Source organism: Vicia villosa, linkage group LG5, assembly GCF_029867415.1.
Source record: "Vicia villosa cultivar HV-30 ecotype Madison, WI linkage group LG5, Vvil1.0, whole genome shotgun sequence".
NCBI lineage: Eukaryota > Viridiplantae > Streptophyta > Magnoliopsida > Fabales > Fabaceae > Vicia > Vicia villosa.
The window spans coordinates 71,688,838-71,702,655 of NC_081184.1; the positions used below are offsets into that span (position 1 = coordinate 71,688,838).

The 13,818-nt window shown below is 30.7% G+C and overlaps 1 protein-coding gene across 3 annotated transcripts; it reads left to right on the forward strand.

The window, feature by feature from the left end:
* The first annotated feature begins 4,085 nt into the window (after positions 1-4,085).
* On the forward strand, positions 4,086-13,534 carry LOC131601743 (uncharacterized). Of its 3 annotated transcripts, none has more exons than XM_058873622.1 (4): positions 4,086-4,243; positions 4,357-4,541; positions 5,539-7,082; positions 7,165-7,839. In XM_058873622.1, the coding sequence occupies exons 3-4, from the start codon at positions 6,265-6,267 to the stop codon at positions 7,733-7,735; spliced, it is 1,389 nt and encodes a 462-aa protein (XP_058729605.1). In that variant the 5' UTR covers positions 4,086-4,243; positions 4,357-4,541; positions 5,539-6,264; the 3' UTR covers positions 7,736-7,839. The 3 variants fall into 3 exon arrangements, 2 of the variants coding, with proteins under 2 accessions (XP_058729605.1, XP_058729606.1); XM_058873623.1 differs by having other exon boundaries at positions 4,357-4,417; XR_009283806.1 differs by lacking the exons at positions 5,539-7,082; positions 7,165-7,839 and adding an exon at positions 13,169-13,534.
* The last annotated feature ends 284 nt before the right edge of the window (positions 13,535-13,818 follow it).

The following is a 13,818-nucleotide window of genomic DNA, read 5'->3' on the forward strand; positions in this document are numbered from 1 at the left end:
TAAGTCTTATGCTTTTTGTGGCATGTGGAATATATAGCATTGATTTTTCAAAAAGTTCTGCACTTGTTTGATAATCTTTTGACTGAAAATTGATAGCACCACTCGCCAAAAACAAGCAAACATGTACAACATGTTTTAGAGTATTTTTGAATGAAAATTGACAGCATCACTCACCATATGTTTTTGCATATGTTCCAAAACATACTTCTTCAATGCAATGTTCAAAACTCTCTTGATACACCCCTTGAATTGGCCAAAATATAGTAACTACCACCTTATCCTCCACAAAAGAACTCATTAATCTTTCCAACATCTGACAATAATCTCTGTTTGCTTTTTGAGAAAGAAAGATTGAGAGTCTAATATCCGATAACCGTTTAGTTTCAATGAAATTTGCAATGCCACCCTCAAATTTAACTCCTCTTCTCCACATTCTAGTTTTCATAATAGATTGTGTCTTGCTCGCATAATTAAACGGAATGAAATGAAAGACATTAACAACAACACCAATTAAAGACCATGATGCCTCTTTGTCTCTTCTAAGATTCAATACAAACATTAACATTTTTGCAACCTTCCTCATTTCATGAGTTGCAAGTGAGATGCAAACAGGATTAAGAAGGGAAAGATAATCTTCCAAACTTAATTCATCCACCAAAGCAATTGTTGACTCACCCCATGGGAACAAAAAGATACTTCTAGATTGTGCTTCAAAATTAGATTGGGTGACATAAGAAATGAATCCAGGAAATTCCTCCATTTCTGCCATGGATAGGGCTACCTTAGATTTTGAACCGACAAAGAGAGACTCCAAGCATGATAATTTACAATCAACACTGCTTGTCAGTGGAAACACAAGTTCCTATACACAAACACTACTATTTGAAGAAGTAGATGCAAACATTGGCTCAATTTGAGAAACCATAATTTCATTAACATATGTTACCTCGTTCTTGTGTGATTGTGGTACTTGTGACAGCTGCCTCCACTTCTTATCAGCAAGGAACAACTCCCAGATAATAATTGCATCAACTGCATCTCTAGATAACAAATGATGTTGCTCATATTCTTTGGCTTTAAATAGGAATTTACTTGTTGGAAGCCAATGAGTGCAATTTACAATTGCTTTGTGACCAGGAGGAGTGGTTAAAATTTTAGCACTCTTAGAGGAGAAAATGGCAACTGTGTTTTGAGCACCAAAAGAGACTAAACTGGAAGCACCCCAAGAAACATTGTTGACTATTCTGTTGCATCCTGCTCCAATGAATAGTCTTCTCACATCAACTTTGTTTTCTTTATGCATTATGAATTGACTAAGAGTTTGGAGAGAGGGCAGCGAAAGGTTTCCTGAGTAGTTTCTCAGAAACTCATGACTTTCCGAAACAGATGAAGGCAATTTAACAAACAGGTGGAGGGCGACAATTGAGAACAAATTCTTGATGTACCTTTGGAATTCACTTTATCCACAATACAAAAACCCAACAACAATTTGATCTGGTGGTTTCGGCGGAATCTCAAAATCAGCATCAGGATGAAACACACCATCGTTGAGTTGAATCTCGGCCATGAGAGGTATTGAAGATTCAAAATCTATGATTTTTGAATATTATGGAAATGAATCCCAAGAAGGAGAATGAATCTTCTTCTTTTTCGGAATGGGCAATGATGAAGGATCCAAAACTGACACGAGTTTAATAGTGGTATTAGAGGTTGGCAGTGGAGAAATGGTGAATCCACATAATTTCATATTTGGAATTGAATCAGGAGGTTTTGGTGGAATTCTGTAAACGGATTCGTGAAAACATCCATTATTGGTACAAGGTACGACCATGGAAGTCGATAAAGATGCAAAACTTATAGGAGCTGGTTTTATGAATTTTTCTTTAATGGACTCTATGGATTCATAAGATGCGGGAGGTGGGGGTGGAGAGTGTCGTGGCGACGATAGTGACAGCAACTTCAGAGGTGGTGATTTTGGGTTGATCGGTGATGTTAAAATGGGATTCATTGAGGTGTCTGAGGGTTCTGGTGGGTAATGAGACGTGCATCATCTCGAAAATCTCCAGAATGAGTTGTTACTGATACTAATTTTTTTTCAACAAGAGTTGAAGGATTCAAAGCCCTATGGTCACCCTCAACTGCAGGAATGGATTCGAGAAACATATCTTCATGGAAGGAGGTTTCTTCTATGGATATTAGTGATTTCAATGATTTCAGATCTTCCTTTTCATCCTCAACAAAATTTGAGAAATCTCCGTCTTCCGCATCACTTTGCTCCGAGAAGTATGACGACTCTTCATTCAGTTCATCTTCCTCATTCTCCTTAACAGAATCATAAAAGCACTCTGTTGATTCATATGACGGTTCCTCTTCTTCATCATCCAGCGGTAAAATGGGTCTCCACTCCGGCTTGAAACGCCATAATAGTGTTGTTGTAAATTTATCCCAACTATATCTGCGATGAACACGAGACCACCATATCCACCATTTGAAAGTTGAGCCTCTCAATGCCCCAACAACTTTTAAAACCTTCAATGACTTGGGTGTTTCATGCTCCTTGAAAAATTTCTCCAAACAAAGAATCCACCAATAGACATCTTCTTTCCCATCAAACAATAATATTGTCATGAATCTAAGCGGAATTGAGAATGAAAATCAAAGCACCAATTGATAGGAAGATTCCTATCAAACAATGAAGTTAGGGTTCAACAACAAAAGAGAAAAAGACATTAAAAATAAGCTGAGAAAAATAGAGATAAAAAATAACATTTGATTTCATTCATTCCTCCCAAATGTCTCTATGAGACTACATTATATAATACTCTTAATGAATAATAAACTTAAAAGCCTAAATACTAAATACTAATAAAAACTCAATTCAACAACATTCAAAATAAAATACAACTAACATAATTATAATACTAATTAAAATATTTAATTGCACCTCCTATCGGCGCTCCTTAAAACAAAAACAAAAATTAATTGTAAGAAAAAATAAAATACGTTAAAAAAGTAAAATAGTCCAAAGTCCATTAATGTGTTAGTTTTTTTATTCTTCATTAGTGTCGTAGTGGATTGGTAGTTGATTGGAGTTATAGAAAACAATTTTAAATTTAGTTATTTATATATTTTATTTAATTAATTATTATTATTATTATTATTATTATTATTATTATTATTATTTATTTTAATTTTGTATTGAATCTATTAAATGGAAACTTGTCCAATTTAATTTGTTTAAATTTTTTTATTCAATTAATTAATTAGAGATGTGGGACAATACTATTTAACTTTTTTTTTAATTTTTATTTAGTTTATTAATGAAATCTTGAAAACATGTGTGGAGTTCCTAATTTTCATTAATTAATTAATCAATTAATTAATGGTGGAAATATATGTGAAGTGTCCAATTTTTAGTTTTTTAATTAATTAATAAAAATAATAATATGAAATTTTAATGAGTTAATGTGGTTTAATTAATTAATTTATAATTCACTAATTAGTGGTATTTATTTTTTTTATTTTTAATCAATTATAATTTGTTATAAATTTTGGCGGAAAATTTTGTGGGAAGAAATTATAGCAGGGGCGGTTCTATGGCCCAGCTAGCCCGGACACACGCCCGGGCTCAACTCTTATTTTCTTTGTATACCCCCAACTTAATAGCTGATTTTTAGATAAAATTAGAGGCAAAATTAGTAAAAATAGTGTGTGAAAATTAAAACAGATGTTGATATTATTTGAATTCATCGTAAAGAGGTCTCAGAGAGGACATTTACCTCCTAATGTTATTTAGCACAGTATTGGTTAGATTTCATCTCTAGCACACTTTAGGACTATTTATATATTAAGTCACATGTAACTTGCGGTTAAATTTTTTGTCCAAACTGTTCAAAATTCTTGGCCCCGCCATTAAATTATAGGATTATAATTTACTATTGTTTCTATTTTGAATTCTCATTATATATTACGAAAGGTCATATAATGAAGTTTAATAAAAAAAAAAAATTCAGATCTTCAAGCGTTTTATGTGAGATAAATAAACACAAAAGGTTTGTTGGAGAACTATAACATTACATGACTTCTTGAAAGTGTCAAAAGCTATTAAAATGAAGTGGACAGAGCATGCAAATTTTACTTATAAAACACAGTAAAATTCCCATTTATTACATGCTAAGGGGAAAACATATGGCTCAACATGCTTGTATCATCCTTCTTCCTCTACTTCTTGTTGTAATAAAAGGTGATATCTCGTTTTTCGCATTTTTTTGGAATTTTATAATTTATCTTATACAAAATATGATATAGTTAGATCACCTTTTAGTAACATTCCTTTTTATTTATTTGACAATGCAGATTCCATTCCATGTGTTACTGACAATGATTGTCCATGGAAGCCTTTACCCTTAGTTATGAGGTGCATTACCAATATTTGTCAGTACAGACTAGTTTAATAGTTAAGATTTTCAAGAGTTTGAATATGTATTAGCAACTACATTGGAAAGCATCGAGAATATGAAAAAGGCTAAAGTATTTAAATGGTACAATTATGTCATAACTTCCACTACAAAAAATACACAAATTTTCTGCGGATTTACCTACGGATTTTAGTTAAATTTCCGCAAGAAACACGTTACCTGTGGATTTTCCTGCGGTATTTTGTCCCCATCTAAAACCTTCGTGGGTAATCTTTTTGGCAAAAAATTTCGCAGATAATTCCACAGGAAAATCCGCAGGAAATATTTCGCAGGTAAATCCGCAGGTACTTTATTATCAAATTAAAAAAAATTAATAAATTCTTGAAACATTATAACGTATATACTACAATAACCATGATAAATTTTTTATTTAAAATAGTTAAATTTATATAAGGCAAATCGTAGAACAAGTTACTATAAAAATTGCTACAAAGTTATTAGGAACAAATGCTTACATAGCTATGAAGCGCCGACACGCCATTCGGAAGGCGTGTCGCCGTGTCGGACACGGATACTCGTACGACACGTATCTGACACGTTTTTGCGGTGTCCAACGAAAAAAAATTAATTGCAGCGGACACGTATACGACACCTTGTTTCAAAAAAAGGACACACCAATTTAAAAAAATTATTTTAAAAAAAAAACAAAAAAAGCCCAACCCAATAATTATTAAATTTTTATTGTTTATAAAACTAATAGGTTTTTTTACCTTTTTATATTTCACTTCTCCACTATAAAAATAACACAATTAGGGTTTTTTTTATTCCACGGTTTCTATTTCCACAAGCCACAAGGTTTTGTTATATTCTCTCCTATTATTTTCATCTTCGCCGTCTCACGCCGGTATGTATTTTTCCTAATCCTAATACAATAATGTTTGAAGTATTCGATATCAATAGTATGAATGGTTTTTCTAATAATATTTACTGTTTTTTTTCACCGTTGAAAAAGTTTTACATTAGATTGAATAAAGTTTTACTTTTTTTTCAATAGTATAAAGTTTTTCTAATAATATTTACTATTTTATTTAAGGTTTTATTTTTATATTGTTTATTATAGATGAGTTCTTCTAATTCTAGTCAAGCTCAAGCAAAAGAACAAGATGATTCCATCAAACCTTTATGGAAGTATGTTACAAAGATTAAAAAAGCGAGTGCCGGAGGTGGAAACAGTGAAATTCAATGTCATCTTTGTAAGATAACTTTTAGTGGGTTTTATACTAGAGTGAGAGCACACTTGTTGAAGATATCGGGACAAGGCGGAAAAGTTTGTAAACAAGTAACAACCGACAAACTTTTAGATTTAACCAGGATGGACAATGAATATACATTGAAGATGGAAAGGCTAAAAACAAAACTAGTCTCTTTGCCTCCAATTTCTAGTGCACCCCAAGATTCTTCCACCCTAAATATCACTGTTGAACCAAAAAAGAGAAAGACATCAACACTAGAAGCTGCCTTTAATCTGCAATCTAGAGAAGCACTGGATTATAGAATTGCTAGGATGTTCTATTCTGCAGGGCTACCATTTCATTTAGCAAGAAATCCTCACTTTAGGGAGGCTTTTTCTTATGCTGCCAACAATTCTATACCTGGTTATCAACCCCCAACTTATAACAAACTAAGGACTACATTACTTCAAAATGAGCGGAACCATGTGGAAAACTTGTTGCAGCCGATAAAAAGTACATGGAATCAAAAGGGTGTGACTATTGTTAGTGATGGATGGAGTGATCCACAGAGAAGACCTCTTATTAATTTCATGGTTGTCACATAGAGTGGACCTATGTTTCTAAAAGCGGTAAATTGCTTTAATGAGGTAAAAGATAGAGAATTCATTGCTAAATGCATCAGAGATGTAATTATGGAAGTTGGACCTTCAAATGTTGTGCAGGTAGTGACGAATAATGCACCTGTTTGTAAGGCAGCGGGTTTAATTATCGAGGCTGAGTTTCCTTCTATTTACTGGACCCCATGTGTTGTGCATACATTAAATCTTGCTTTGAAGAACATATGTGCAGCCAAGGATACTGAAAAAAATAGTATTGTTTATAAAGAGTGTTCCTGGATCACCAGAGTTGCGGATGATGCAATGTTTATCAAGAACTTTGTCATGGGTCACTCTATGAGATTGTCAATTTTCACTTCATTTAGTCCATTAAAGTTGCTTTCGGTTGCTTCAACAAGATTTGCATCCACTATTGTAATGCTTAGGAGATTTAAGCTTTTGAAGACGGGACTCCAACAAATGGTGATTAGTGAGCAATGGTCTTCTTACAAGGATGATGATGTTCAAAAGGCACAATTTGTGAAGGATACCTTGTTGGATGATAATTGGTGGGAAAAAGTCGACTATATACTTTCTTTCACTAATCCTATTTATGATGTTCTTAGAAGAACCGACACGGAAGCTGCATGTCTTCATCTAGTTTATGAAATGTGGGATTCAATGATTGAAGATGTCAAGAAGGCCATATATACGCATGAAGGAATATCAAATGCTGAAATTTCAACCTTTCATCAGGTAGTCCATGCTATATTAATTGACCGCTGGACTAAGAGTAGCACACCTCTCCATTGCCTAGCTCATTCTTTAAATCCAAGGTTATTAAGTTTTAAATTGATAGTTCTTAACTTGCATCTTCTTTTGGATTACATAAATTTATAGATATATTTTTTATCGTAGGTATTATAGTATAGAATGGCTAAGTGAAGATCCTAATAGAGTCCCTCCACATCAAGACATTGAGCTTACTGATGAAAGAGAAAAATGTTTTAGAAGGGTGTTTCCTGATGCAGATGAAAGGAGGACAGTGAATATAGAGTTTGCAAACTTCTCTGATGGAAGAGAAGGTTTTGGCAATCTCGATGCCATTGTTGATAGAGATAAAATGGATCCAAAAACATGGTGGTTGGTTCATGGTGCTCGAGCTCCATTACTTCAAAAGGTTGCGCTTAAGCTACTTGCACAACCTTGTTCATCATCATGTTGTGAAAGAAATTGGAGCACATATTCATTTATCCATTCTTTGAAAAGAAACAAGATGGCACCACATCGAGCAGAAGCTTTAGTATTTGTGCATAGTAACCTTCGACTTCTATCAAGGAACACTCCCCAATATCATCAAGAGGAAACTAAAATGTGGGATGTCGCTGGAGATGAGTTTGGATCATTAGACGACAGTGGATTTCTTGAAGTTGCTAACTTGTCTTTGGATGAGCCCGGCTTAGAGGCTGGTTTTATCAATAATATATAGTGACTATGATATGATTTATATTATTTTGTTTTGGGGGATTCATGTCTTTTTTTTATTGAAAGTACTAAGTTTAAATAAATATAATTTTTGCTTCTCATTTTAAACTCTTTTTTAAAAATTGTGCCCATACATTACATTATTATATTATATATATAATTTATATATATATAGCCGTATCCGTGTCCTATGTTTTCTACATTAGCGGAGTCCCCCTGTCCGTATCCGTGTCGTGTCCCGTGTCCGTGTCTGGGCTTCATAGTATGTTACCTATCAACAACTAATCCCTGATAAATAACCTGCATTGCTGAAACTGGAAGGCAATTAACAAACATAAGATAACCATATCAACACATTTCATGAACCAAATTAATAGAAAATATCACTCTATCCAGTCTCTTGAAAATTGGAAGTGACAATCTAAAAGTTTCATATAAAGAGATAGGATAAACAACAATAAAAGTTATGTTTCACGAATTTATATACCGAATATAATAAACTTTGGAAATGAGTTTCCATATAGATTATAATAAACTTTTGAAAATATTAGGTTTTATTTACCTCTTGTGATCTCAGAATTGGATTATGTAAGGATCAAGTCTTCAATCATCTTTTCCTTCTGTCCTCTGTTTCGTCTAGATAACCTCATCACCATCAACATCGAATCTACTATTTATCAACTCTGAAACAAAGAACCCAGGGTTAAAATGGAGTGAAGTAGGGAAGAAGAATAAGTATTAACACTATAATCCGAGTAACAAAATGCGCAATAGAAAGTGAAACAACCCTAGAATTGAGATGAACGAAATGGATGTGACACAATCGATAACGATGATTCACGATATTGCTGAACCGCTTAACGGAGATGATTCACGAAGATGCAGGAGCATTCGAAGGAGAGGACTCACGATGGAGAATAGACGGAGACGGAGACGGAGGACTCACGAAGATGTAGGAGCATTCTGGTGGCTGGAAACCCCGGAGCGATTCACGACGGCGAGAGAGAGAAACAGAGGTTAAGATTGGAACACCCGATTAGGTTTTCCTTTATCTATTCTCTATGTTAATATATTTTAATTTGTAATTTGTAACACCAATAATACATGTCTCAAAACTTATTTTAACAAAAAAATATATTAACAAAAAATATTAGCTATTATTTAATTCCAACAAAAAATAGTAAAAATAATTTATAAATTTAAAATCAACACAAAGTCAAAATTTAAGCTACCAAAAATAGTAAAACTAATTTATAATTTTAAAATCCTATATAAAATTTGATATTTTAACAAGAGTTCCAATATAATTTCATATAAACACATCATTATTATTAGAGTAGGATTTCTAAAATTAAAACTTTATAATAATTAACAATTGAACAAATATAATTTTCAATAACACAAAATGTATATTTTTTTTGTATATTTGATAAATAAGATTAAATTTGAAATTTAGAAATAATTTTAAAACATATTAAAAGAAAAAATGATATTAAAAGAGAAATTAATAAATTATATATAATATTTGTTTCAGTGAAATATTTTCTAATGGTTTATAATTTGATCCAATATAAGATAGATAGTAAGTTCGATTCCTATTCTAAAAAATTTATTAGATTTTTATTTTCAATTTTTCTATATATTTTTTAATTTAATTTTTCAAAATTATCATACCATTTATTAAAATATGAATTGAAGAATTACATAAAAAAATAGCTTTATTAAATTTTTAAAAAAATTAAGAATTTACTATTATGTTTAGAAAACATTTTATTACTATTATTTTTGGAAAAAAAAACATTTTATTTTAAAAGAAGAAAGAAGGTAATTTTCTGCGGAATTACCTGCGGATTAAGTAATGTAGTTGTTTTTAGTCAAAATCGATATTTCGCAGCAAAATCCGCAGCAAATTTTCCAGCGGAATTACCTGCGGATTTCTTAATGTAGTTATAGGAAATCGGCAGCAAGATCCGTAGGTGTTCCTGCGAATTTACCTGCAGATTTATTTTCCTCAGGAAAATTTATTTTAGGGTTAATAGTAATTCACCCCCCTGTAATGTTAGCGAATTTTGCTTTTCCCCCCTCCCTGCCTTTTGATAACGGTTTTTTCAAAAAAAACGTTGCCAAAACCTGCCTTTGGCAATAGTGGGGGGGTAAACCGAAACACGCTCATATTACAGGGGGGTAAACTACTATTAACCCTTTATTTTATTTAATAGTTTCCCAGGAAAATCCGCAGATAAATCTGCGGAAATAATTCCGCAGAAAATTCCACAGGTAAATCGTGTATTTCTAGTGGTGATCTCTATCTCCAATGTGTTCATAATTGGATTATTTTGTCTCAAATGAAATCTAGTCTTATATCAACTAAACAAATATTGAAGGATTTGAAGGCCAACACTTTAGCTTCAAAACTACGGAAAAATGGAGGAAAATGAAATACTTAGAGAGGCCCATTCAACACTTGAGCGAAATGATATAATTGTAAAAGATATAATCATAAAGGAAGGCAACAATGATGAAGATTATGAGAATTACAGACCGTTCTAATTAAGTTTATAATATTTCAGAGCATTTTGATTAAAAGCTTATATGCTTTTTAGTTTATGTATTATTTAAAATCAACAAGCGGCAGAGCAGGTTCTGGCTTTTCGGAAGTCCAGGGCAAATAACAAAAATGGACTCTTAAAAAATTGAATAATTAATCAAAAGATTTCCCTATGAATAATATTAAATTTGTAAATAATAAAAAAAATCATAAATAATTTGAATTAAGTTTGTCTACTGCTTTTTTCTTTTCTCCATATAACAAAAATGGAAATTATTAGTAATAATTACAAAGAGATAGTTTAGATGTTTTGTGACTCTTTGATAAACCGTCAAATTTTTTTGCAATTGATGTAATAGTGTGAAAAAAAGTTGAATTAATTACAATTTTACATAACCTTATAAAGATTGTATTAGGTTAGACTAACTTAAATCAAGTTGCTTTAAACTTATAAATTTAATTTATTATCCATATATTCATAAGAATATATCCAAATTTTAAATATATTATTATAAAATATAATTTAACAATTTTTTTCACATAAAACATGAGCAAATCTCTAATAATTATATAATTATATGATAGTAAAATTTATATTAAAAAAATAAAATCAAAAAGGTTAATAAAAATAATATTACATATATAATAAAAAATTACATTTAACAATGAAATTATTTAGTTCAATCGGTAATATATGCAGAATTTTAGTTCAATCCAGTTTTAACATTTTATCAAACATCTCTGCTATATTTACACCGTATGGTAATTACACCGTATGTATCAATTGATTTTGTGCTGCACATATTTCAAAGTAAGCTATAATATTATTAAAAAAAATGATAAATAGGTATATATATTAAAAAGTCCGGTGTATATGTATCATTTAGTGTAAAAATAGCTTTTCTCTTTATCAAAATAGCTAATTATAAACATAGTTCAATGGGTAATGGCATTTTTATCAAAATAGCTAATTAAGAACTGCAAAGATCGAACCATGCAGCATCAACTAGGGGTGGACAACGGTTCGGTTCGGATCGGATTTGGGCCCAAAACCCAGAATCGGACCAACCCTCGGGTGAGTTATCCAGACCCAATTTCCAACCGTTGGGCCTTTCGGTTTGGTCGGATCCGGTTTAGTTCGGATCGGTTAGGCAAACCGTTTTAATTCGGTTAAAAATGGAGTTTGGGCCATATAACCTTTTAAGCCCAAATTTAAAATTTAACTTATTTTTTTATTTATTTGCAGATTTATAATTACTGGGCCAGGTTAAATTTTGGCCCTTCTTAAATCAGGATCTTTTTATATCCATTCTAAAATTTGGAAATTGAATTATTTTTACTTACTTTTTAATTTAAAAAATAAATATCTTGTTTTTTTGTTATTTCTTAAAATTATTAAAATTAAAATATTTAACATAACAGAGTAAATAACACAATTTATGTTGGTCCAAAAGTCCACATATGTTCATATTTGTGTTATGTTGATGCTTTCTCCACAGCTGAGGCAAATTTGTCTTCTATTTCTTGATTATAATCTTTTCAATTTTTTTCCTTCAATTTCTATGTTGATATTTAATAGACTTGAAGCAGACACAAGACAAAGCAATTTCCTCCTTTATTATGCTATAACTATCCATAACCAACAAGATCCTACATAGAAAAAATAAAACTGATATTAGAAAAAATTCAGAAAATTAAAAAGTTTGATGAAACAAATCTAATGAATTAATTATATAAAACACTATTAAAAATACTCGATTTACCTGCGGAATTTCCTGGGAATTTCATCCTAAAATAAAATTTTCTGCGGATAAAAAATTGGAAGAAAATTCCGCAGAAATACCTGCAGATTTTTCTGCGGAATTTATGTTTCAAAGAAAATACTCACTACACTATAAAATCCGCAGGTAATTTCGCAGGAAACTTTCCTGCGGAATTTACTGCAGATGTTTATCATAACAAAACCAAACTACAATACAAAATCCGAAGGTAATTCCGCAGGAAATTTTCCTGCGGATTTTGCTGCAAATATCTAATTGAATTATTATTTTTTTGTTTTTCTAATTTTTTATTTAGTTTAATTTTAATTTTTAATCCTTATTTTTTCTATGTTAGTAATTAATTTTATAATGTATTTGAATTAATTTTTAATTTTAATTTCAATCTTAGTTTTTAATAATTGATATATTTCATAATTGTTGAAAATTTTCATTTTTAATTTTATTAATTACTTAAACATTTCTAATATTGGAATTGAACCTATTATGTAACTCATATTGGACCAAATAATCTACACAGCATCTTAAATTAATATTTCCCAAAAATTTAATACATCTAAATGATTTCTACAAATAATAGTAATTTTTTTAAAGTTTAATAAAAGCTAGTTTTTAAAATTTAATGTTATTCTTCAATTTATATTTTAATAAATGATATGATAATTTTGAATAATAAAATTAAAAAATATATAAAAAAATTGAAAACAAAAATCTGATAAAATTTATAGAATAGGAATCGAACCTACTATGTGTCATATATTGGACCAAATAATCAACTGCTCAAAAAATAACTTACTGAAATGAATATTATATATACTTTATTAACTTCTCTTTTAATATATTTTAAAATTATTTCTAAATTTTAAATTTAATCTCATTATCAGTTATACATTTTGAGTTATAGAAAATTATACGTGTTCAATTTTTAATTATTATTATTATTATTATAAAGTTGTAATCCTACTACTCTAATAATAATATTGTTAAAATATCAAATTATATATAGGATTTTAAATTTATAAATTTTATATAGAAAGAAAAATATTCGTGTTTCAATCTGAAGCTCTGTCTCTCTCTTCTCTTGTCGTGAATCACCTCCATCCACATGAAGGTTGCACTGAATCTCTCTCTATCCACCCTCGCGAGTCCTCTCCGTCGAATGCTTCGTGTATCATTACCGTTTTGGTTCGAGTTTGGAGGTTTCAACTCAGTTTAGAGTTTGGATTCGAGCAGCTTTTTCACAGGTTTGTTTTGATTTCAAATCGAGTTTTGTTTCAGTTCAGAATTGGTTGCATTTTGGAATTCTGGCATTTTTACGGTTTCAACTCAATTACGTCTTCTATTACTGAGTTCTATTACAGTTTGATTATGATTTGATTTTGGTGAAGAGTTTGAATTAAAATTAACACGAGTATACAACTTCATAAACCTAAATTGGATGAGCACTTGCCGGTTGAAATGAAAAAAAATGCGGATTTCGTTCTCGCTCGCAAGGTGTGCTTCATTGTAATTTTGATTCTCAGCTTAACTTTCTGTTGAAAACTTGAGTATGTTATCTAGTGTTAGATTATGAGTCTATTTGCATTGAGTTACCTGAGCTTATTTATAAGCAAAAGCACTAGAAATAGTTTATGAAGTGTTCATAAGCTGTTTTCAGTTTATTTATATAAACTCTTCAGGATAGTATATGAAAATAACTAGACCTTATATTATCTTTTGTAATTGAAATAGCTTATACATAAACTCTTATAACCACTTATG

Excerpts from the sequence above, each read along its gene's own strand:
- LOC131601743 (XM_058873622.1), top strand. The coding sequence starts at position 6,265 with ATGTTTCTAAAAGCGGTAAATTGCTTTAATGAGGTAAAAGATAGAGAA. Across the intron at positions 7,083-7,164 it reads GCTCATTCTTTAAATCCAAG|GTATTATAGTATAGAATGGC; the intron begins GTTATTAAGTTT and ends TTTTTATCGTAG.